At 36.6% G+C, this 25,166-nt stretch overlaps 1 protein-coding gene across 46 annotated transcripts in view; it reads left to right on the top strand.

Moving 5' to 3' along the window:
• The window catches only part of NRCAM (neuronal cell adhesion molecule), a 142,024-nt gene that overhangs the window by 69,246 nt on the left and 47,612 nt on the right, over window positions 1–25,166 (top strand). For 18 of the 46 annotated variants that reach the window (XM_072330707.1, XM_072330935.1, XM_072330883.1 and 15 more), the window contains exons 3-12: window positions 6,830–7,018; window positions 9,755–9,772; window positions 11,734–11,839; window positions 14,450–14,646; window positions 15,525–15,647; window positions 16,030–16,200; window positions 16,650–16,706; window positions 18,698–18,809; window positions 20,626–20,810; window positions 22,293–22,424. In XM_072330707.1, the coding sequence (XP_072186808.1) occupies window positions 6,928–7,018; window positions 9,755–9,772; window positions 11,734–11,839; window positions 14,450–14,646; window positions 15,525–15,647; window positions 16,030–16,200; window positions 16,650–16,706; window positions 18,698–18,809; window positions 20,626–20,810; window positions 22,293–22,424 (1,192 nt within the window). In that variant the 5' untranslated portion in view covers window positions 6,830–6,927. Of the gene's footprint in view, window positions 1–6,829; window positions 7,019–9,754; window positions 9,773–11,733; window positions 11,840–14,449; window positions 14,647–15,524; window positions 15,648–16,029; window positions 16,201–16,649; window positions 16,707–18,697; window positions 18,810–20,625; window positions 20,811–22,292; window positions 22,425–25,166 lie in introns of those variants that run through there. The other 28 variants (XM_072330992.1, XM_072331012.1, XM_072330975.1 and 25 more) reach the window with 7 other exon arrangements.

Genomic DNA, 25,166 nt, shown 5'->3' on the forward strand with positions numbered 1-25,166 from the left:
CAGGTGGCTAGGTGCAGCCAGCATTTTTTGTGAAGGTGATAAAAATAATTAGCAGTTTGCATGTAATGAAATACTTGAGAGTGAGGGGAACTAGAGATACTAGAGATACTTACATAGAAAAGTAGTTGTATCCCAAACTCATCTGGTGGTCTCGCTCTTTTTGGTGTTGTCAGGGCAGTAGTCATCTCTGCAGAGGTGACCCCCAGTGTGGTAACCTGAGCGTTGTGACCTGGTTGTTAAACATGACTCAATGCTGGCAGTATTTGCAAGTTTGGAGGAGTTGCTTTGCTTGTTCAGGCATCACATCTTGCTGCTGGGAAGAGTAGTAGGATGAATGAGCATGAATGAAGAGCAGGGACAGACCTGAGCTGTACAGCTGTAATCATTGTTAATGTTACCAGCATTTTCCATGAAACAGGCAGACGCATTTCTAAAGCTTTGAAGGGTGTGAATCTGGTAAATTTTCATTTTGGTTTTTAGTGGCGTGCAGAGATTTAAAGCTCACAGCTAGATTCTGTAATGGAGTTAAATAAAATCAGCAAGCATACTAACTTTGCCTGCTAAACAGATATGACATCTAGGTGCCCAGCCCCCGTCTCCCAAAAACTTACCCAGGGAGCTTGCTGGAGCTTGTACAGTGTGTTCCCTCAGTGCTGTTTACCCTCCTTTGTTCATGTACTTGTTAGGGTTTTAGATCTGACAGAATGCCTTAGTCCTCAGTTTCTGGCAGTGTCCCTGTTCTGAGTGACCTCCTCCCTAGCATAACTATTCTGACATTTCACGCTAATATTAGTGGTTTCTGCTCTAATTCCCAGAGGGAGGAGTTTCCCTATCATTGAATCAGATTCTGCTCTTTTGCACAGTAAGCTTTTCACAAGAATATCTCTAGGATTGCAGGAATGCTTCTAGACAGATAGTGCTTTTGGGGTTAGCTGTAGGGATGTACAGAGGTAATTAACCAGAGTAACACAGAATGCATTATCTTCTGAGATGCAAGCTCTTCGAATCACTTGCTCTGACTTCTTCTGGGTTAAAAGAAAAATAATTAAGAAAAAAGAGAGAAAAAATAAGAAAGAACATCATCATATCTCTTAAGCAAAGAAATTAGCATTTCAGGGAGCATTTCAGCTGAGCATCCCTTTTGCATGTTTATGAAGAACGAATGGCAGGCACTGCATTCAGCCCTTGCTCAGGATGATGGTGCATTTTCCTCCTGCCCACTCTGCAGTTTTCCTTCTGGTTCTGTTAGCACAGCACAGTATTGCTACAGCAGCAGTCTGATGATTCATAGATTTACTTCTCACAAGACAGACACCTCTTTTCTCTATTGCAGAGCTTTCAGAGAGAAAGAAATGGGCTACTTGAAAGCCTTGTCTTGTTGAAGTTCAGTCTGACTTAGACCTCCTGGAGGTGGATGTAGCAAGCAACCAGATCATTTGCATGTTTCTAATGGTGTTAAAGCATAACCTGAAGAGCTGTTCTGATAATGCAGCAATGTGGGTACCTGTTTTGAACACCCAGGTAGCTGTAAAAATGTGTTTTCTTACTCTGTTTTCTTACACTCATTCTGAGAGATTTTTAACTCGCTGAGAAATTTAATAATCAAGCTGAACTCCTTACTTCCCTTCACCACCATATCTAGTGATGCACTTTAAGCCCAGCTGTTATTCTAAATCCATGTGAGTTGTGTTTTCACTCCATCCCATGTAATCCCACAGTCTTCAGCTGCTTTACAAAGCTGCAATCAGTTCATTCGCTTTAACCCATGTTTTGAAGTAAAGCAAACTACACACCCGTGGAGAAGAGACAGTGCATGTCTGCACAGGCTATTTGCTCATGACAGTAAAGGACTAATGAAACAAATGACAATAAAACACAATTCAAATGTTCCATTCTATCCTCTGTTGTAAATAAGAGGGGAAAAAAAGGTGAAAAAGACTGAATGCTGTGCAAGATTTAGGTCACCAGAAAGCACCCAAGCAAGCGGAGACATTTGAGTTTAAATTTCAATTCCAAAATGCCATTTAGCTGCCGATTTGACTCAGAAGGCATCTAAACTTGCAAGGCTTACTAGCTTTACCTCCCTGTTTGAGAGGTATCCACAGCTTTGCTCTGCTGTGTATGTAATCGCTCCAGTCAAAGCAGCTTATGCTTTAATCTGAGCAGGATCTAGAAAACAAATGCTCCTCTGCTTAAATCCTTGCTGGGCCCAAATCCAGTGTAGGTCCTCAGGGAATATTCAAGACAACTGTAAAAGGACAGCTCAGCTGTGCTGTGGTCTTTTAAAAAACAGCTCTAAGTGGCTTCTCTGAAAATAAGATTTCAGTCTGTGGATTGTGGCTGATTCTACACGATGACCTATAGGTGTTTGAACTTTACACTTAGGTTTGGGGTTTTTTTTGCTCTGTGTTTTTGGGTACTTCTAGAACATGGCATTTGCACTTCTGAAGCAAACATTTGAAATAAGACTGTGCTGAGAGGAATTTTGAAGGCCTACATTCCTGCTTTTTTAGCTGTATCCCAGTGCTCACAGTTTGCTAATGAGCTGCAGTTCCAACTTTAAAGTGTTAGAGGGTTTAGGGAAGAACAACATGAAAGACTCCCTGAAGAAAAGGGGAGAAGTAGTTGAGAAAGTAAAATTTTTATTTTTACTGTTAAAGTATAATTTCACAAGAAATTTGAAGAAAAAAACATATTTCACATTAGGATAGAGAGCTTTTTTAGCTACCAGTAGCCATTAACGGATATTAAGCAACACATGTTGGAGTTATGTGTTTTTAACCAGCAAATCTCAGTGTGATGAGTCTGGCTTTGAGTTCTGGAAGAGACAGTGGGGGAGACTTCTGGTTCACAGGTTTTCATTTTTAATACGTTCCTTGAGACTGGAAGAAAGCTGGTGTTCTGCCCAGATTCAGAGTAGATGAGCAGATTGAGCAGGGTAAATATAGCCTGATATAAATCACGGTGAGCATATGGAAAAAGCTGATTGAGGATTCAGCTGATAGGGAATTAAAGGCCATGACTGAAATTAATTCTACTCAACATAGTTCTATGGAAAGTAGGGCTTGTAAAACAAACCATTTAGGAAAACCTGATTTTAATCTTTTAATATTTGATAGAATTACAAGTTTGATAAGATGATGTTGCTGATGTAACAGACTGTGAAAAGCATTTTACTTATTGCCATGTGAAGCTGGTTAGTAAATACAGAAATTTAACTATATAATGAAATGGACCAGATTTGAATGATCAGCAAACTAGTTAGAAGGTCTGAATTTGTAACTATTGCTAAAAAAGCATCAATGTCTGTGAGGTTTTCCCATCGCTGAAAAAGCATCAATGACTGTGAGGTTTACCCATGGGGTTCTCATGAGGAGCAGTGCAAAGTCCAGTGATATTCTGTCTGCTGACTGTATCAGTTGTAATTTTACACACTGAGATTAACAGGTGGTCTGAGGGTTGGCAGAACAGCAATAACCCTGAAGACAAGTCAGTCATTAAGGCAGATTGAGATGACTGAGAGTGCCAGATTTTTGTTTCTAAAGACTGTGAGATGCAAATAATCCATCTAAGAAGGAAGCTAACAGGCCATGTGTTTCTAACCTAAAGTGTCCAGATCTATGAGTCGCAGCAAAATGATCACTATCACCAAAATGTGTTTTTTACTGCTGACAAGTGTTCCACCTCAGGTTCATGGGCACTTTCGCTCCCTTAGTTGTTGTTCTTCTGCAGCTCATTCATGAGAAGTGACCATGTCATTTTTGAAACAAAAAACCAAAAAGCGGGGAAAAATTAGATGTCTCTCACTTGCTCCTTGCTCCTTGTGAATACGTGAGAAGGTGTCCCATTGAGATCCAACCTTACACTTAATGATGAAATCCTTTATGTTTACATACTAACCTTGGCTCCTTTTTCCTACACCATAGCTTCAGCCTTTAGGCCATGATATCAGTATCTCAGCATGAGGAATAGAAGATATAGCAAGTGATATTTTGTTATGTACGTAAGAAATGTGTAAACACAGAGAATCTTATTTTGGGCAAATCAGTCAATAGTATGAGCTATCAAAATCTGTGTGTTTTCCTATAAAAAGGGTAGGATAATATGTCTGAGTTTTATGAGAGCTGTTAAATAAATCAGCTGGAGGAGAAGGCAATCTGCTATATAAATATTTCAGGTTTTGAAACTGAAGCATTTACATTGATCTGCATTTAGAGGCCTGGCCTATTTTGTAGTGGATAATATTATGTCAAAACAATGTTTAGTTCCAGTCAGCAGCTGTTGCACTCATACTAAATTATGTCAGATTTAATTATGAATGCATTCAACAAGAGCATGCAATTGTGCTGACAATCCTAAAATCATTTTCAGTTAAATATGTCCTATCACGAGTCATCTGGGCATGTTTTCTCTCTGCAGTGACAAGTCAGTGTTCAAGCTCAGCTTTGTAACTCCTGCTGCCTGTTGAATTCCCATATCACATCCAAACAGAGCAGCAGCAAACTCAATAGGTATCTTACAGGAGCAACACAATAGCAGCAGTAGATGTTGGGGGGCATTTTCTCAAGAGTATTATTTTCACAATCACTTTAATTGCACATACCCAGTACACTGCTTGTGTATTCATTTGAACTTGTTCAAAGGGAATGCAATTTAATTCTAAAATATCTCAAATTACTGCAGTGCTCCCTTTGCACAATGAAGGAACAAGACCATAAAGTGGATAATTAGATTCTCAGAGTTTCCTAAAGAGAATGAAATTTTGCTTGGGTAAGAACCAGTAAAAGTTTCAGTTCGCTTGCAAAATAGTTCAAAGAGTGTCCACTAAATCCTTAAGGTCAGATACCTTGTACAGACAAAGTGTCTGGTAAAAACGTACAGAGTTAAGAGTTGAACTTGCATTGATGAAATGGGGAGATTCGGTAAAGATAAGGAGAGCAGTCTGTGGAAATCTAGTCTCTGTGGAGAAGTGCAGACAGCTGTAGTCAGTTGAATGAAGTCGACACAGGGACCATAGGAAGCCAACCAGCTTGCTTAGGTGCTACCACTGGAATGGAAGAAACATTTATCTCCTTCCCTAGTCAAAACATTCAGCATTTTGAAGTGCTTATTTAAAATTCAAGAGTGTTCTTTTTATTTTTCTCTTAGAGTCTGTATCCATCTATCAAGGTTCACTGCAGTGCACTATGATCACCTATTAGGTATTTTGGAGTTAGGCTGGCCACCTTGTCTATACTGTTCCATTTTGTATAAATATGTATGCAAGTGTTAGAACTCAGGTGTTCTTTCTTCTGATGAGTTTTGTAATTGCCATATCTACCACGATAAGTACATAGTTGTTTCAGTATGATATGCAGCTGTGTAGATAGCTTTGCATATCAAGAAACAATGTGCTGTCTCACATGCTGCTCTAGTCAGTAGAAGTTTAACCTGCTGGGATATTTTGATTGTAGAACAAACACTCACAGTACAGCCAGTGACAATGAGAATCAGTCTGATGTTCTGGTGCAGGTTGAGATGTTGTGCTCTACACTTCAGTGCTGGTTTCCATTTCCAGCCTCTGATCAGAAGACTATAAAGAGAAAGCCCATTTACAGCAGCAATTAAGGGATATTTTTTTCTATGAATTGAAGATTAAGGTAAATGTTTAACATAAACTACTTTAGGTGACTTCAGAAAGCACAAATGATCATTCTATATAGTATTTTTTAAGGCAACTGCTTTTCTGCAACGTTTTCTCCTTGTATGTGTGATAGCATTGTGTTTTCCATTTGTATGCATAGTTGGGAAATGTTCTCTACAAGGTAAATTCACACTGGTCACTATAAAGTTCCTGGTCAGTCTGGCTGGTCAGTACTTTCTCAGCCAATGTCTGATTTTTGAGAATCAATATTTGGATTTCCAAAGCTATATTCTTACAGCTCTTTGTAGGTCAGAAGTGATGATGAGCATCACCAGCACCTAGCTTTTAATACTTCAGAATTATTCTAAGTTGTAGCATGATCCTGGATGCAGTGAAAATAAGAAAGGAATCAGAATCTTTCTTCTACCTTGGTATAATATAAAAAAGCTCATGCTTTTTTGTAGAGAAAAACCTAGATCACTTCAAGGAGCAGATTTCCCTTGAGTTTTGTTTCTGCCACCTCTTTACATAGTAAAGGAGAAAAATTCATAATGTATTACTAGTTAATTAGATTTTGGTGCTCAGAGGAGATAAGACAAAGTACTTACTTTAATGTTGCCTGTTTTGACAGGGATAAAAGCCTAGGTTCCTGTACACTACATAAACAGTGTCTTCAGCATGGCAATCCAGAAAGTCTTCTGTGTTCAGACTACAGCTGTTTATTAGAAACAGTTCAAAAGTGAAGAAGCTGTCACATTAAAATCTTCAGGTAGATCCCAAAACGTACACCGTAAATTTGTGGCCCTATGTGTTCTCGTTGGGACAGATGCCTAAAACAACTTTCCAAGACTTATGCAGGGTATTTGAAAGAGACTAGGTGAGCATTCAGAGTTCTGATCTGCTAAAACTACATCAGATTACTATCTTCTGTAGTATGTGCTGGTTTTTACCTAGGACTGATGATTTATCCTTCTTAGAAAACTCATTTGCATTTCCATTCAACAAATTCGTAGGTGTTCACTAAGTAATTTAGGAGTTGCTGCAAGTATTATGATCTAGGTGTCCTAAGAACTTCTGGATCTCGACTTCAGTATAGTATGTGGTGTAGTAATCCCTGGATATAATAAGTATATTGCTGATATTTAATAAATATTAATGACACGAGATCATTCCACTACATGTTGTTATTGTCTCTTTATCTACCAGGTTTCTTGTCTGTATTTACGTAACTATTCCAAGCTACCTAATCTAATGAAGTTGGAGCTCATTCATCAAGTGTGATTTACTCAATAGAGCCTAAAATCATGATGAAAATGAAGAGCATATCTGCAAGCAAAGCTTCCTTGGTTTTCTTTCTGTGCCAAATGATTTCTGCATTGGATGTACCTCTTGATTGTAAGTATTAGCTTTTTAAATAAGTGAGTAAGTGCAGAGTGTTGGAAAATTAGACAGAAACATTCTGTACAGGAGGACGAAGACAGCTCCAACATGGAACTAAGCATGGAGTGCGTTTGCTCACTTGAGTCAGGACACTGTGATGATGAATGTCTACATGAATTAACCGAAGACTATCAAAAACTGTCTATATAAAATGTCTTACATTATTCATTTGAGAATGGTTACACAAATACACCAAAATTTGCTCCATCTTTATTAAATAGGCACACTAAATAATTTATAATGATAAATAGCATTAGATATATGATGTATATTATTATTTATTCACAGAATCACAGAATTATCAAGGTTGGAAATGACCTAGAAGATCATCCAGTCCAACCATCACCAATACTTCCCAGCTAAATCATATACCTCAACACAACATCCAAACGTTTCTTGAACACTCCCATGGTATTAAATTGATCAAAATGAAGAAGAGCAGAGAAGCCTAGTTAAATGCTGTTTATGTGTGAAAGGATTATTACACTGGCAATTTCAATTCATTTGAAATGGGGGTGTGAAGGTGGAGACAGGCTTTTCTTGGTAGTACTCAGTGTCAGGATAGGAGGCAGTGGGCATAAACAGGAACACAGGAGGCTCCCTGAACACCAGGCAGCACTGCTGTGCTGTGCAGTGACAGAGCATGGCACAGGCTGACCAGAGGCTGTGGGGAGACCTTCAGCAGCCACCTGGACTTGGGCCTGGGCATCCTGCTCTGGATTTCTCTGCTAAGCAGGTTGGGCCAGATTGACCCAGAAGGCATTTCCAACCTCAACCATTCTGTGCTTCTGTGTAAATTTGTTAAAAACCCTGAAGCTGATTTGATATCCAGTAAAATCTTCAACTACTCACACTGTGGAAGCATCTTTCTTTTTGATCCAAAAGAGTAAGTTAGTCTCTTAGATGTTTCTAAGCAGCATCTGAAAAAAGTTAAGTACCCAACTTGACGATAAAAGTATATGTGAGGAAACATCTAGAAGGGGGGAAATCCTAAGATCTGAAATTTTTATGTCTTATTCTGGTCTGTGTCAGCAAGGAACTAGGTCTTGGTAACACTCTGCTGAAAAGAAAGCAATTGCAGCTACTGTCTTAAAGCCGTAATGGTTAATTCTATGAATTTATTCATGCTCCAGGTTGTTATTTTCTTCTTATTATAAGCATGATCACATTTTCAGAATTCAGTGAACCATGTTGCACCTCACATTGACTATTCATTTGTTAAACTAATTACCAGATAAGAGAACATCAGGGTTGGCATTAAATTGATGAATTAATACATCGGTAAATTCACCTATGATTCTAATCCTCATGGCTCTCTTTACCCCAGTGGTTTTGACACTTGCCTACTTTCCATATATACATGTTTTTCTTTAATAATCATTGACATAAAGTGCAACTGCTTTGGTGCAGTTTTCCACCTCCAAACATATTTCCAAGCCTCTCAAATCAATGAACTTTATTTCTGTAACATGATCAATATATCTAAATGACAGGAGACTTGTAGTGCTGTGAATGCCTGTAGTGCATTAAACTGAGGTTTATAGAGAGCTTTAAAAGTATGATGAACAAACAACTTTGTTTCCTAAATGCAGTTTTTCTCCACAAATGTTTCTGCAGTCTAGACTTATTGTTTTAACATCTTGTAGTTTAGAAACTGATGTAAATTGTGCACCATTCTAATATTTTCTGTATTGAGCAGCACTTCAAGTTAAATTAACCAGAAATGCATCAACAGACAAAAATAAATAGCTGGTTTAGATGTATTACGTTAACTCTCAATTAACATGTTCCATACCATTTAATATTTAATTCTGTGTTTAATACTGTATTTGTATCTGATAAAGTCAAACACTTGAAATTTTGCAAAAAAGTTACGTTAACCAAAAGTATGTCTATAATTACATTATTATTATTTCATATGTAATGGCTAGAATGGTATCTGGAGAGCACTAAAAGGACTGTGTTCTTCTTTCTGTGGGTCTTCCTCACACACCCACTGCAGAGACCCGGTGGTAAGATCACACTTGATTAGCTGATTAGGTTTCATTCATATTAGGTTTCTATGCTCTTCACAGTCTCAAAGTAGGTAATGGATGACTGGCAGTGTAGCTGTTCAAAAGCAGTTTATTTGCTCTAAAACATTATTGACGAGAAGATGTACATGCAAAATATTTGAAATAAGAAATAAAGATATGACAACCAAGACAATTTATTCCCATTTTATTTTTCAAACTAAAAGAGATTGCATGTCTTTTGAGTAAAATTAAATGCTTTCATCTTTATAAGAGTAATTTTAGCCTGAAGCTTTCTCTTTGTTCTTCTATATGGTCATATGGGTTGATTGATTTTGACTGTTGCATGAGGGCAATGCACTCCATTAATTCTAATTTGCTATCTCCTCAGAACCAATGTTTTGTGTCCTTGTAAGGCCAAAATCACAATATTGTGGTTGCCCTTAAAAAGTCAGCACTTAAAAGTTCCTCATGAACTTTGCAATGGAAATTGCTACTGGAAGTTGACATCTTCACCACTGTTACAATACTAAAAGTTGTCTTTCTAATGGTGACTGATTTACTTGTCAGAGATACTGATCTTCCCTCTCAAGAATTCTGATTTTCTTTTTACTAACAAATGTTTCTCTTTAATCTCCATTTGTCCATTCATCTGCTGATTCTGATGGGGGAATAAAAGCAAAACTTCTAGAAGAATGTAAGTTCCTGTCCACAAAAACTAGACTGTGTGCTGATGAAAATTAATACTGGCCGTGTTGCAAATTGAGTATGCAGTCAAAAATGTGTGATTCTGACATTTTGCTCCTAATTTGGTTTGCTGTAGCTAGATGCTTTGTGCATGCAGTGTTCAATAAATGCTACTTTACATAAATCCTTCTTCTATTTTGAACAAATGGCTTGTATGATTTTTTGATTGTTTGCTATCTGGACATTAAAATTATGAATATCAGCATGAGCAATGTTTTAATACTGCTTTCAGGAGTAAATATAGTTGATAAAAGAATAAATTAATTGGAATATCTGTGTATGTATTTTACATGTCTGAGTTGGAGATCATGTTTAAGCAGAACATACAGTTTTGCTGGGATGCCAAATCCTCTGTGGGATGTTCTTTTACAACTCTAGTGTTCTGGTCAATCCAGTGAGTTTTAAGTTCAGTACAGAGCACAGCAGGGCAGCCGTAAGGTCCTTTATGTGCATCAGGTGGAATATACCGTATGTGATACATTGCTCATGTCATGTCCCTTTTCAGAGTATTCTTGCATTTCCCACAGAAGTAACCGATTTTTTCTGTCTCTGAGAACTGCCTTTGAGAGGGAAAAGGGCAATCTTCACTGCCTCTTTAAGTATACATCATCAAGTAACAACATTGCCATCATAATTTAATCACACTTCTCTGCAGTGAGGAAGAAGAGCAAAACCTAACTGTGCATGTCCTGTTCTTCCCTGCTTAGCTGTTGCATCTCATTATGATGCATGCCATGATCTGAATTTTCTTTCTGGCTATTTCTTTTGGGCAGCACTTTACAGACCACTACCTTTCTTCAGAATCCTTTCTCCATGTCTAATTGTAGGGAAGACTTAAAATAAAAGTCCCAGATTTACAGTGTTAACTAGCTAGAGTGAGGTATGAGGACACAGATAACACTAATGATTGAAATAATTTGACTAGAAATGACCCCAAAACAGTAGCAGAATGTCTTGCTGGATAATTCACAAAAGTTTGCACAGGAATGTTAGCAATGATGTTATTAAACTGTCTCCTTTAGTTGACACTACACTATAAGCAGATTGATAATGTTGAGGAAGTCACATTTCTCACTATCTTAATATCACAAACAGCATTTTTCAATGAAAAATGCACATAATTAATAGATTATTAATTACTTTTACAAGGTAGCCATCATCCAGTTTGGCAAACAAATAGATTCTGCTTTACATCACTAGTTTTGAAATTATCCATAGATCATAAATGCTAAATATTCGTTTCTCTTGGGGCAATTCATGAGATTGACTATATTTTTATTATTTTTATTTCAGAAGCATTGGTACCAGACTTTTTCTTCATGTTTCCTCTGTTTGGAGGCTCTTGGTTTCTATTTTTTATATCCTTCATGCACTATTTTATTTCTAACATGTTTTACTCCTGAAAAGTAGTTCCTCAAAGCATGCTTTGTAGATAAATTCAATGTCTTGAGCACGATAAATCTGTGAAGTTTGCAACCATAGGGAATATAAAATACATCAAATATATTAAAAAGCAAAAGCAATATGGAGATTTTTTTTTTCTCCTTCTGTGTGTTAAAGAATGTTTTGTGTGGGTTTATATCTCACGACTGTTCATTTGGGGTGTGTTGGACTTAGAATTCAAGTGTCCACTATTTTCATGGAGATCTGTTGAAATCTGATGTGTAGAAATTATATCCATCAAGCTGAGATTCTCCACTGTAAGTGATAAAGCTCAGCTGGAAGTTTATAGCAACACTACTGGAGGAGAGGGCTTCAGCCTCCAAATACAAAGGGTACTTTAATCCGATGCTTTTGTTGATGATTTTGCTGCTTGTAGTTCTGCTTTCTCCAAAATCTTACAAATCTGTCTTGCTGGTTCTTTGAAGATATTGTTAAATTTCTCTCTGTTTCTTACATTCCACAATGAAGTGTCTCAGCCTCCAACAATAACTCAGCAGTCTCCAAAAGATTACATTGTTGACCCTCGAGAGAATATTGTAATACAATGTGAAGCAAAAGGAAAACCACCTCCTAGGTTAGTAGTGACTTTTATTTTCCTTTTTTTTTTTTATTTTTTTTATTTGTGGGGAGGCCTAATAGCTCAGGAGAACTAACATAAAAGAATGTAAATTTTGTAAACAAGAAGTATATGCTTATGTAAATGCTGGCATGCAGAGAAACATGCATGTACCCTCACCTCTGTAATTCAAACAGCTAGCAGAAAGTGGCATGTATTTCACTATTTTTATCCTTGAGATTTCAACGTTTCGTAGTCATCAAGTAACTCTAGTGTGTTTGATTTTTTTCTCCTCAGAGCTCTAACAACAACAAAATAATACTAGATTGTTAAAGGAGCAGATAGGTAAATGCCTGTGAAAAGCACTAAAATGCATGCCATACTACAAGATGGAACCCATTCCTGATTAAGGCATAGTGTCTAAGAAAGATCCACACTGAATAAATTCAGAGTGAATTCAAATTTAATGTTTTCTAAAACACTCAGTTTTACGAAGTTCATCTTGGAATGCACACATATTTTGTCATAATTTGATTATTATGTATCCATTGTCTAAACGATAAGACCTTCATTCACCAGGTGTATTTCATAGCCTGGAGTTCTGTGCTTAGCGAAAGTAGCACTGCTAAGTTCACATCAGATTCCTGATCATCTTCTGTGTTAATACAGTATTTGAAATTAGGAGCTTCTAAATATTTGTGCAGAATACCTCCACTGGAAGCAGCAGAAGCAGTGATGTATTCTGTCATTACTAGTTACTGCTTCTGATTTCTGGGTCACTAAACAGAAGCATGCATCTCTGTGTTCTCAGTAGTATCACACTACAATTTATTCACAAGGTCAACCTATAATTGCTTCTCAGACACACACTGAGCTCGTTAGATGTACTTCATGTGAATAATCAGGTTTTTTTTCTACGTTATTCTTTCTGGTTGCTTTCAGACCATGATTATTATTATACTGGGTGGCAAAATGGCAAAGAAGTATGTTTTCTGTGATAGTGTCAGCCTATGTAGTGTTCTGTTAATGGCAGGAGTGCCATAAAGCTGCTGTTTTTACAAGTATTTTAGATTAGCAGGCATCTCAAGACTCAGAGCGTTGACCTGGAGGACTGGATGATTACTGTATGCTTTGAGACATCTTTACTGCTTCTGAGAATGCCTTTTTTCAGTACCTTTTTGTGGGTTGGATCTACCAAAAAAGCTTAGAGCACAAACCACAAGACTGAATGTATCACAGTGCAATTCCAGAGGCTCTCTGCTGCGCAGCCTCACCTTTCCCATCAAGTCTGTGACTGCCTTGTTGTGCTACAGAAGAAAGGGCAGGATTTAAGTGCAGGATTTTCTAAGGGAGAAAAATAGTTCTGTGGATTTTAAAAAATGAGATAGCCAAATAACTTTGTTCAATGACCAGCGTGATCCATCTGGTTCTGCAGATGTGTATTGTAATTTGAACTGCTTCAAAGCTCCGAAGATCAGCCTTCTCAGCCAGTGAACTGTTTTGTTAATCCACAGTGACTTTTTATTAGTGAGAGCTGGCACAAAGATTGATGGATACTCTGCTTCCTTTTGCTAGAGCAGGAAAGATTCTGACTTTTATGAACCTGAACTTCAGGGGTGTACCATCTCTCATTTGAAGCTGTGTTACAGTTCCCACACTCCCCAGCGCTGATGGCAGCTGGAGACTACAGGCACTGCATTCTGCAGCTTTACCTGTAGAGCCCTGAGAATCAGGTTCACTCTTCATTCACTGTGCACCCAAGTCCTCCCGTGCTACACTACACAAGTGTAACAAGTATGAGAACTGTCGTTTTCAATATTCAAAACGGAGTGCTCGAAACTTCACAGCCACTGGTCTAGTTCTGAGTAACCATACCTGTGACCATTAACAAATCTTAATTAAAAATTCAAAGCCTGAATTGAAAATTAAAGCATCGGTGTTTGCAGTAGTGTAAGTTGCATGCAATGAATCTCTGCTTTTTGCAGTTTATTGAATGAGTTCTAATCATCTTTTAGTGACTACTTGTCAAAACATCTTCTGTTTTGAGTAACACCAACATAAACCACATTAAGTATGGACTACGAGGCTGAAAAATTTCATTTAATAAATGACCTTTATTTTGTGCTAGAATAGTGAAAAGGAACCAAACTCACTACAATCTTTAATTCACATGCTGAACTTTAAAAGGGCCAAACCAATTAAGAGAAAAGGTTTCCCGCTGGGCCATGAGATGACAGATTTCAGCCCAGAGCTAGTTTCTAAAGGCACGTTTATAAAACCTTTCAACAATAGGTTTTAAAATGGAAATGCTAATGCTGCTTTAGCAGTATCAGTTCTAGCAGACGCTACTAAAATAAAACTGCTGGCTTTGAAATGGTTTCTGTTAACAAGTCGAGCCAAGCCTATTATCTCAAACTATTGCCATATATTTTGTATTTAAAAAAATCTATATTTATTGTTTGGTTCAGTTTGGGTACAATTCTTACATTTACCTCCCTGCTAAAAAATAATTTATTATTGAAAATGGCTTGTTTTGTTTGTTTGTTTGTTTGCTTGTTTTTAATTTATTCATATAAGCTACAAGCGGTAACTCAAGAAGCAACTTTTCTTTTTGCTTTTATTATGTAGCTTCTCCTGGACACGCAATGGAACTCATTTTGATATAGATAAAGATGCACAGGTAACAATGAAGCCAAATTCAGGAACCCTTGTTGTAAATATTATGAATGGTGTGAAGGCAGAAGCATATGAAGGAGTATACCAGTGTACAGCAAGGAATGAAAGAGGAGCAGCCATTTCCAACAATATTGTTATACGTCCATCTAGTAAGTTAAAATCTTATATTAATAAATCACGAATGTCTTATATTTGTTTGTTTTCCTATGGATATTTTGCTTCATTTTCTTCTTTTCTCTTAAAATAAATAAATATATATATATACACATATATTAGAAGGTGTTGTATAATTGCTAATATTCTGTTTTGATAATGCCTCTCCCAAATTCCTTAGAATATTTAGTAGCCAAAATTCTTTCCTGATTTTTTTCTTAGTACAACTTCATGATCTACAGTGTTTAAAATTGGGTTGCACTTATGCAATTTCAATTGGAATGAACTTGAAATTTTGAATGCTCCCAGCTGATATGGGCAACATTTGCTTTCTTTCTGATCATTGTATTCCATAGTTTTTATAATTGCTTTAATTCAGAGTAGGTGGAGAACAAAAGGAAGATAAAGCTCAAAGACTTAAAGTAGTGGTAAGCTGCTTCTGTGGCTTTTCTCAGATCAGTTTTTCAGAATTCTTAGCTTAAAATGTGCCATTCTCACAAGTTTTATTAGAACATCTACAATATTATTCCAGGAAGATTTTTATTTTCTGATTTTGTGTATTACAATTTGTTTATCATACTTAAAATTTTCTGATGCTGTTGTAGATCCATTGGTGATTAGCCAAAATATTTTGAATCAGTGATTATACTTTTAGTGAATTGTTGCTGTAATAATTATTTTAAAGAATCTGTTTCTCCCCCCAAGAAAGCATTAAAAAAAAAATAAAATATTTAATAAGTATGTTAAGACTTTACTTACTGCCACTTTTAGTTCTTGTCGTTTTCTGGAATTCTGTGTGTATTTTTGCCTTAAATTCTAGAATTTTTTTTTTTCAATTCATAGTTTGTATGTGTGTTAAAATTATTTTCTCTAGGATCACCTTTGTGGACTAAAGAAAAACTAGAACCAAATCATGTTCGAGAAGGTGATTCCCTAGTTCTAAACTGCAGGCCTCCTGTTGGCTTACCACCACCTATAATATTTTGGATGGATAATGGTGAGTTTGCTTTTTATGTAGTCTTACTTTACTTTACATTTACTTTACACCGTTTTTCTATGCATCTGACTGTTGCTTATCAAGACCACAGGTGATGGAGTTTCGGTCTAAGTTAAAATACAGACTTCCCAGTTCTATAGTAATGAATAAACAAGCAAACATGCAGCTTGAAAGCATGAAGCCAGAATTAGCTGGAGATCTTAACGTAAGCCGGGGATTAACACAGTGGGAAAGAATGGAAGGACAAGGGAGTTCTAGAGAAAATGTCAGGTGTGTGTATTTACAAACCTAGAAAAGAATAATGGAAAAAATGTAGAGTCTGCAGATCACAATAATGGAGAGAAATTATAGATTAAATAAATGTATTCTTGTTTTTCCTCAGCTTTCCAAAGGCTGCCTCAAAGTGAAAGAGTTTCCCAAGGCCTCAATGGAGACCTTTACTTTTCTAATGTACAACCAGAGGACACCCGTGAGGACTATATTTGCTACGCGAGATTTAATCACACACAAACTATACAGCAGAAACAACCCATTTCTGTAAAAGTCTTTTCAAGTAGGTATTGCATCACCTAATACTTACATACTTGCATAGTATTTATCCAGAATTCTCAGGTACTTAACAAAACTTATGTAGTTTTATGCTACAGATTTTGTTGGTTTAATTCTGAATAAGAAATTGCATTACTTTTTAAAGCTTAAAATGTAATGTCCAGTTTTCTTGATGTATAATCTGTTTTAAAAGCTGTCATTTTTCCTTTTATTAGGCTTTGTCTTTTGAAGAAATATTTCCTAGGATACGAATGATTGAAAAAATACAGTGTAAAAATAACTTTTTAAGTGGTTTTTATACTCAAGAATATCAATCTGTTTCTCCTGTAACTATCGAAATAAATTAATCAACCATTTGATTAACTCACCGTGGCCATAACATCACCTTTTGATTCCCAATACTTTGATTTATCCCTCCTGTTTGCTTTCTTCATGATATTCTGTTTATTTCAGTGGATTCATTGAATGACACTATAGCTGCTAATTTGAGTGACACTGATATTTATGGTGGTGAGTTATACTGGTCCTCACTGATACTCCTTGTTTCACAGTAGAATTTAGTTAACTAACTTTACCTCTGTAGCTGCTTAACCTTTTGCTTCCTTTTCAATTTCTAATGAAGGTATCTTGAATGAAGTTCTGGTGATAATACATGCAAAATGAGCTGCACAGTCCTTTCGACTTGTTAATGTTTTAATGTTACTGTAATATATGTGTCATAAACAATACCAGCTCCTAAAATAAATGAGTCCTTTCACACTGGGGCGTATTTTACATGTTGTCTATTTGCTTCTGTATTATGTTACTTCTTAACATTTTTTCTCCAACCATTAGTTTGGTTTCTTCATTATCACTGGGACTATTCAATATCACATGCTGCATAATAGATAACAACAATTAAGAGTTTAACAGCTGCACTTCATGTTTAATAACTTCTTAAATGTACCATTCATTTTTACTATATTTCATGAATGTCAATCTGAACTGAAATTGATTAAAATCTAAACACCTTAATACTATCTCTGCAAATAACCTTGTAGGGAAAAGGTGTGTTTGTTTGTTTGCCGTTTGAACTTTTCATTAATCTATGTTGAATGGTGCTTTGTGTATTGCAAATTAAATCCACCTGAACAGGTATTTGTGCTTAGCAAGATGACTGTGGGGTAAGACTGATGCCACAGCAGTTGAGCATCTGGAACACCCCACTTAATCTTGTTTGAGATAAATGCATAATGTTTGTTCTGCTTTGTCTTTCTGTCAAGTGAGTCTCTGTATATGTTAAATTGTAACTTAATCTGAACTGTGTCAGGGACACAGAATGTTTTCATTCTCTGCATAAAAATAAGCTTTCATTCAAGAACAGACAGTAACTATGAACCTGAGCACAGGATGATATGTTAACTACAGTTAGTAAGAAGCACAATTAGTTGGTCCATAACTCAGAAATATGAGAAAATTCCTTGAATTTTCATAGTCTTGCAAAGTGAGACAGTCATCCTTAGCAGTGCAGAAACTGGATAGACTACAAAGAGCCTGTGACTACTGATTGTGTTTGTTATGCTTGACCTCCCTTTTCTCCCAATTTTCAGTTGCTCAGGTACAGCCTTTAAGGAATTCATGATAAATACTGTATTAAAATTAAGTGCTCTCTTTATGTTGGTAAATCCGGTCCTCTAATAAGCTATGCTGAACAAAGTGTATTACAAAGTGAAGCATACCTCTTGGCAACTCTGTTTATATTTCTGAATTTAATTACTTTGCTTTATTAGTGTTCTGATGGAAGCCCAGAAACTTTTGGTAACTTTCAATCATTTGCGGACTGTGGTGTATTCATCCATACATAATTGCTTATGTAAAAACTATGTCTCAAATGCTGCCCTTTCAGCAAACAAATAACAATTCTTTTTCATAGAATCATATATTGGCTTGGGTTGGACGGAACCTTAAGAACCATCTCCTTTCAGCCCCCCTGCCATGGGCAGGGCTGCCACCCACCAGATCAGGCTGCTCAGGGCTCCATCCAATCTGGTCTTGAGCACCTCCAGGTGCTCCATCCACAACCCCTCTGGACAACCTCTACCAGTGCTTCACCTTTCTCTGCATAAGGATCTTCTTCCTAACATCTAACCTAAATCTCTCCTCCTTTAGTTTAAAGCCATTTCCCCTTGTCTTATCACTGTTTACTCATATAAAAAGTCAGTCTCGCTCCAGTTTGTGTACTCTCTCCAAGTACTGGAAGGCCACACTGAGATCTCTCTTGAGCCTTCTCTTCATGTGTGTGTTCAAAATTCTAGCATTTACCTGGTTGAAATATGATTCTGGTATGTCTGTCAAATGACTAACTTGTTAAAGTGTGTATTTATGTAACATGATACTTTTAATTAAATGGACTATGTGTATCAAAATCTGTGTCTAAAATGTGAGAATGGATGTATGCATTTGATCAGTATTAAAAAATAAATAAATCTAGAAATTAATTGTCTTAACATTTCTTGTTCCAGCCAAGCCAGTTACAGAAAGGCCACCAGTTCTTCTTACACCAACGGGCAGCACAAGTAACAAAGTGGAACTGAGAGGAAATGTTCTCTTGTTGGAATGCATTGCAGCAGGATTGTGAGTGACTTTTTATTCCACGTTTTTCTAAATAGAAGTACAGAATTGCTGGAAAACATTTCAGAGATAATTAAGTTAACACTGTATAATCATAAGGATTTAAGGAACAGAAATATTAAATGGAAAGAGGACTTGAAGGAAGTCCTCAATTTTTCACTAAAATCAGCAGATTTTAAAACTGGCTATGAACTTAAATGTTTTTCTCATTTATTAAATATACAAGATGGCCTCTGCTTTCAGGACACAAGCAAAAAAGGTAGTAAGTTGACCTTGGACACTTGTCTTCATGTCTGAAGAATTTCATTCAGGAAAAAAGTCTGATTTCTTCCTATCTATCTATCTATACAGCCATTAGGCTTCCTAATGGTATCAAAAAAAAAAAAAAAAAAAAAAAAAAAGGGATAAGAATGTGCTGGTATAATCTGAAAAAGCTTCTCACATGTTGCAAATAGTTACTTAGGAATCATCTAGGTGGGAGCTGTTGGAACATACCTTCAGTGACTTACATCCAACTTCTTATTGCAATTTAGTTTAATTGGTACTTGTTTCTTCAGTGTATTGCATGTTTGCCTTCGCTGCTTATTGTGCAAGTAGAAAATTACCGAAGAGCAATTTAGTTTCATGAATTAGTTTGCTCTTAAATCAGTTTCATTCTCAGGAAAAAATCAGCAAATGGTTCAGTTAGTGCGGCAGTGGAACATTTTTAGTACCAATTTACTTCAAAAACTTTAAGTATATTTACAATGCACAAAAACATTCAGTGCAGATCACTCTGATGTAGCAGTGAGGTAAATCAGCAAATGATGCAACACAGCATCATGGAGAGGTATTCACTTGCAGAAACTCCAGAGGGTATGCTCGTGTTCAGTTTGGCATAGCTTGATACAGGGGTCAGTGCACTGTTTCTATCACAGCTGTGGTCTCTTCAGGTGTACTTGCATTAGCACCACTACCATAAACACAGCTGTGAGCAGGAATAGAATCAGATCTAGTAATCTTCATCCACCATATAGTCATACGCCTTTTGGCAACCTGGCAATAAATTAATCAGAGGTCCAAACACCAGTAAAATGGCTGTATAAAAACAGGAAAAAATAAAAATATCATGCTTTATAAGGATTTGTGTCTTAATAATTCAGTGAGGGAAGTTTACACTGTTATCCACAAGAGGCCAGATTCAGGCCTCATGATTCATTAATGTTTGGGAGCAGATATTCTAATCAGTAAGTAATTTGTGTCTGTATGAGTTTGAAAATCTTTTTACTTCAGTGGCCGCTGTGGGGCACAACCAAGATTTAGACACAGTGCAGTGATGTGTAGCCTTACTTGACCCAGCACTAGCATTTTATTTTATTTTTTTTTATTTTTGCTTTCTTGTAGGAAAGATTTGTTTCCTAACAGCTCTACTGTCGTGTTTATGATGTTTGTGGAGAATTAAGATATTGCTCAAAGGACAGATGTAAACTTGCCATGATCAAAAGTTACTCTTAAGTAATCATAATAAAAAGTGTAGGTGCAGTAAGATATGAAGTACATTTGTATCCCTTTATTAACCATCGGGGTTTTTAGATTAATCAGCAGAGAAATGCATTCCATAATTATGAAGCCTATGAGCAGATGGCCATTGACAGTGTTAGTGAGGCTTGTCATTTCCTAGAAACAAAAGCTGGCACACTTTGCACATTTGCTGAACATGCCCCAAAAATCTGAGTAAAGTCTTCTGAATGAATCATTTGTAAAATGTATCTTCAAATATAGAACTCTCATCTTCCTCGTTGGCAGTCCCTTAATTTGATCTGCACTTTTGCTTCCCCAGACCCACACCAGTAATCCGCTGGATTAAAGAGGGTGGTGAACTGCCAGCCAACAGAACGTTTTTTGAAAATTTTAAGAAAACTCTCAAGATTGTAGATGTCTCTGAAGCTGACACTGGGAACTACAAATGTATAGCAAGAAATGCGTTGGGTTCTACTCATCATGTCATTTCGGTAACTGTAAAAGGTAATACTTAAGTAATCCTCAATTCAATACTGTCAGTGTCAATAATGCAAGATTGAAATGTGCTTACTAGGATAGTGAATTATTGCTGAAAGGATAGATGATAAGAGTAACCAATAGCGTTCAATAAGCCAACTGAAATCTGCCATCAGACAGACTTTACCACCTCTAAGTTTTTATTATATTACTTTGTCAAGCAACATGCTAAACTGGGGCTGTACTGTAACACCGGTAAAATAATTCTTTGGCTGTGTTCATTTTAGGTTTTTTGATTAACTGTCATTAGACTGCTTCTATCCTTTATTGCAGTTTTGTTTTTGTTTTTTTTTATCTTGCTCCACATCTCTCTTCTCTTTTCTTCACTTCATTATTATTTTATCTTTTCTTCTCCCTGTTCATATAGCCCAGGTTATTTTTTCTGTTTTTCTAGTTATCTTATGCTCCCTTTCCTCCCTCTATGAGCATTTCTATTTTCTATTTCCTTGATGTCTTCTGTCTGCACTATTGTCTTACTAGTTACAAAACCACAATAGCTTTCTCAAAATAGAAACCATAAATATATTTGGAGTTTTCTGAAACAAAATATTTGGTATAACAGCTAATTAGCCACTCATGTAATTTGTAGTGCTCCCTTTGCATGCTAAATAGCTATTTATTTTACCGTAGTCCAAGGTCACTTTATGGTCACATATTTAACCTTCTTTTCAAGAACAGAAGATTTGTTTGCACATACCTCCCAATGCAGAATCTGAAGTTTAATGGCAAATTGTGATAATATATCATAGATGTGGCAGTTTGTTTGTTTGTTTGGTTGGTTGGTTTGGTTTATTTTATTTTATTTTTATTTTTTTTGTAAAAAATAATTAGTTAATTAGACATGATGACATGGATGCAAATCATTTGGTAAAGTCAGTGTTCTGCCTGTTTTGATCTTTGCATGTTTTCAGCTGTCTCATATAAACATCTAACCCTACTGAAACCGCCCACTGAATTCAGCTAGACCAAAGATTTTGCCTTTTATAAATTTCACCCTTGATATAAAATCTTTTTGTATAATCTATCCAAGTTTCAGTTCTAACAGCCTAACTACTGAGAGCATGGATGTATCTGAAATGAATCAAAAGACCATTCTAGCCTCTATAGATGCCATAGTCAGATAAATCTTGCTGTCTTCATGAAAGGCAGTATTTCATTAAAAACAAGTAGCCCTATAAGGAAGAAGGAACATTCTGTTATTTATCTCAGGATTTTGAAGTAAAAAGTTAACCCCTATTTAATGCAGTCAATAGCTTAGTTTAGCCAAAGTATAATTTATCAGATAATCCTTGAATATCATGTGTACCAAAAAAAAAATCTAACTGTGCAAGTGCATGTCTGTACCTATACCTATAGTTTGAATTATTTTGTTATATCCATTGTTGTGCCTCATGGTTTTCTTCATGTAATTTTGGAAAATGATTGCTGTGTTTCTCTTCCTACCTCCAGCTGCCCCGTACTGGATAACAGCACCCAGGAACTTGGTCTTATCACCTGGAGAAGATGGGACATTGATCTGCAGGGCTAACGGCAACCCAAAACCTAGCATAAGCTGGTTAACAAATGGCGTTCCCATAGCAAGTAAGACTTCTAACTACCTCATAGGAGGATTAATAAGGAAAAACAAAAAGTATTAATTTTTATAAAAATTATAAATGAGGGACATGCTTGAAGTTATTTTTTTGCCTGATTATAAGTGAGGTGTCAAAAATACTGTAGTTATTAAAGATGGAATAACAAAATGTGTATTTAATGTGCTTGAGAACACTGGATTTGTGAATGTACACCTGGTTATCCCATCTGGTAGCATGCTTACAGAGAGACATAGCAACAAAGCTGTGAAATTCCTTTTAGAGGAGTATTACTGAGGTATCATTTCCTCTACTGGCATCCATCTTATCCAGTTCCCTCATTTGATGCCCCAGAGATACACATTTTTTGTATAAATCAAAAAGATGATGTAAAAGTCATCACCCCTGTGAATGTTCAGTGCACTTTTGCAGGGTTTGCAGATTAGAATATGTTGGAGCCCTGCAGGCTTCAGCACTTACAATCATAGAATTACCAAGGTTGGAAAAGACCCACAGGGTTGCCCAGTCCAACCATCTACCAATCACAAATATTTCTCACTAAAGCATGTCCCTCAACACAACGTCCAAACACTCCTCATATGGGCTGTGCTCCAGACCCCTCACCAGCTTTGTTGCCCTACTTTGAAGACACTCCAGGATCTCAATATCTTTCTTGCAGTAAGGGGCCCAAAACTGGACACAGTACTCAAAGTGTGACCTCACCACTGCTGAGTACAGCAAAACGGATCAGGTACATCAGCAAGTGCCTGGAAAACAATATGTGCCAAACAGATGTCAAAGAAAAGGAACCTGTAAGCCTGTGAAACTGTTTCTCTGTGTATGAGTAAGAAGAGAATCCCAGAATTTATGACCAAGTCAGACACATGTTAGCTGCTATATAAAGCATGACTTTACTTGGGAAGAACTTGCCAGAGAGTGCTGCAGTGTGCTGTTGGTTATTTTGCACTCAGCATGGCCAGCACCATCAAATCCCACTTGGTTTGTCTAGCTTTATCCTTCCTTTTTCATAAAGCAATATAAAAATAATCCACCTGTTTCCTTGTGAGAGATAATGCTTTGTAAAATACTGTACTGTTCTGTCCCACTGATTGTATAACTTCGACTTTTGGGATTAACAGGTGTTTGAGAGGTGTACCAAAAGTGGGTGTCACAGAGATTCTCTGTGATAATATAGGAAATAGCATAAAGCAAACAAGAACTTTCATTAGATTTATTTATTTATTTATTCGCGATACAAGAGAGCTGACACTGAGCTGCAGGGGAAAATTATGCAACTCTGGGGGAAAATCTAAAGGTATTTACAAAAGACACTCTACAATTCTAATTTCCACAAGGATGCCTGTAATAGCAAAGTAGTTTTCAGAAGCCAACAGAGTCTAGCATGGTGTACATTTTAATCTTTTGTAACAAAAAAAAAGATGAAATGAGGGAAAGTACTGAAATGATTATTTAGCCAAGAACCTATTTCAGGGGTTTTAATTAAATGTAAGTTGAGGTCTCTGGCCTGAGATTTCAAACAGGAAGTTTCCATTGTTTAAGAAAACCATGTAAGCTGACATTAAGCACCGTTTCAGAGCTATTTCTCATCTCACCAAACGCTGGTAAGTACTTCAGGAAAACAGGAAAATAGCAATGTAATCTTGTGCATGCTGTATGTACATAAATAAGGATTTCTGCTTTATGCTTGAGTTTTTGTACCTATCCCTTACTTACCATTCTGGCTTTTACATGGTCTCAACATCCTTATTATTTTTATATAGTTGCTTTTAATCTTGTTTTGTTTGGTCTTGTTTCGTTCTGTGGAGACTTTTGTCTTGTGGATATTTTACCCCTTCAGCACTCTTGACTAATAACATCTTTTGCAGATGATTATAACATCTTTGCCTTGTACTGCTTCTTTGTCAAAGCTGTAGGTGTTGCTATTAAAATAATGAACAAGTAGATTTTCCAGAAAAGCCACGATGCATTTTGCAGCATTTTAGGGTAGCAGTAAAACATTGAGAGATACAAAGTTTTTAGAAGCAGCTGCACAATACTACCAAACTTCCCAAAAACAAGGGCAGCATATATTGGCTTGCTGACCCTGAGGAATCAGTATATGGTGTTTTATTGGAAGGAACCTGGGAAAAATTAAAATACTTTGGTAAAATTACCCACTCAGTCAGGGTAGGAGGGAGGGAAAAAAAGGAAAGTCCGAAGAATACAGCAAATAGTAACTGGGTAGCTTAGCATTGTGTTAAGGGTCACTTTCACTTGTGAGGAAGGCTGAAATTTCACCATCTTAAATATATAATTTCAAGTTCACTGGATGCTTCAGGACATTGAATCTGCCAGAGCATCAAAGAGAGAAAAGCATCATGATCACAGAAACTGCAGTTCTTAAGATTCTTGTGATTTTGTGTTATTCTGAGTTATCAAAAGCTGGTATGGAAACTACCAAATACAGTATGCCCCTTTTGTTCACTTGTTAGTAAATGACAGAATTGAGCCCCTCTTCCAACTGAATGATTAGTAAATCACTGTAAAAGGAAACTAAAGCAGCTGTTTCAGCTTCAGGGCAGTGCTGAGTGAGCTACACCCATGGCAGGATTTCAAAGAAAAAGAACTACATTTGAATTTCAAAGCTCTGCTGTCATCGTATATCCCACAATGTGCCCCCTGTGGCCCAGTAATCTGTTTGCAATACTTTAATTTTCTATTGGAAAGCACAACTGGGGGATGCTTAATTCTT

The sequence above is a fragment of the Excalfactoria chinensis genome, chromosome 1, assembly GCF_039878825.1.
Source record: "Excalfactoria chinensis isolate bCotChi1 chromosome 1, bCotChi1.hap2, whole genome shotgun sequence".
NCBI classification, from domain to species: Eukaryota; Metazoa; Chordata; class Aves; order Galliformes; family Phasianidae; genus Excalfactoria; species Excalfactoria chinensis.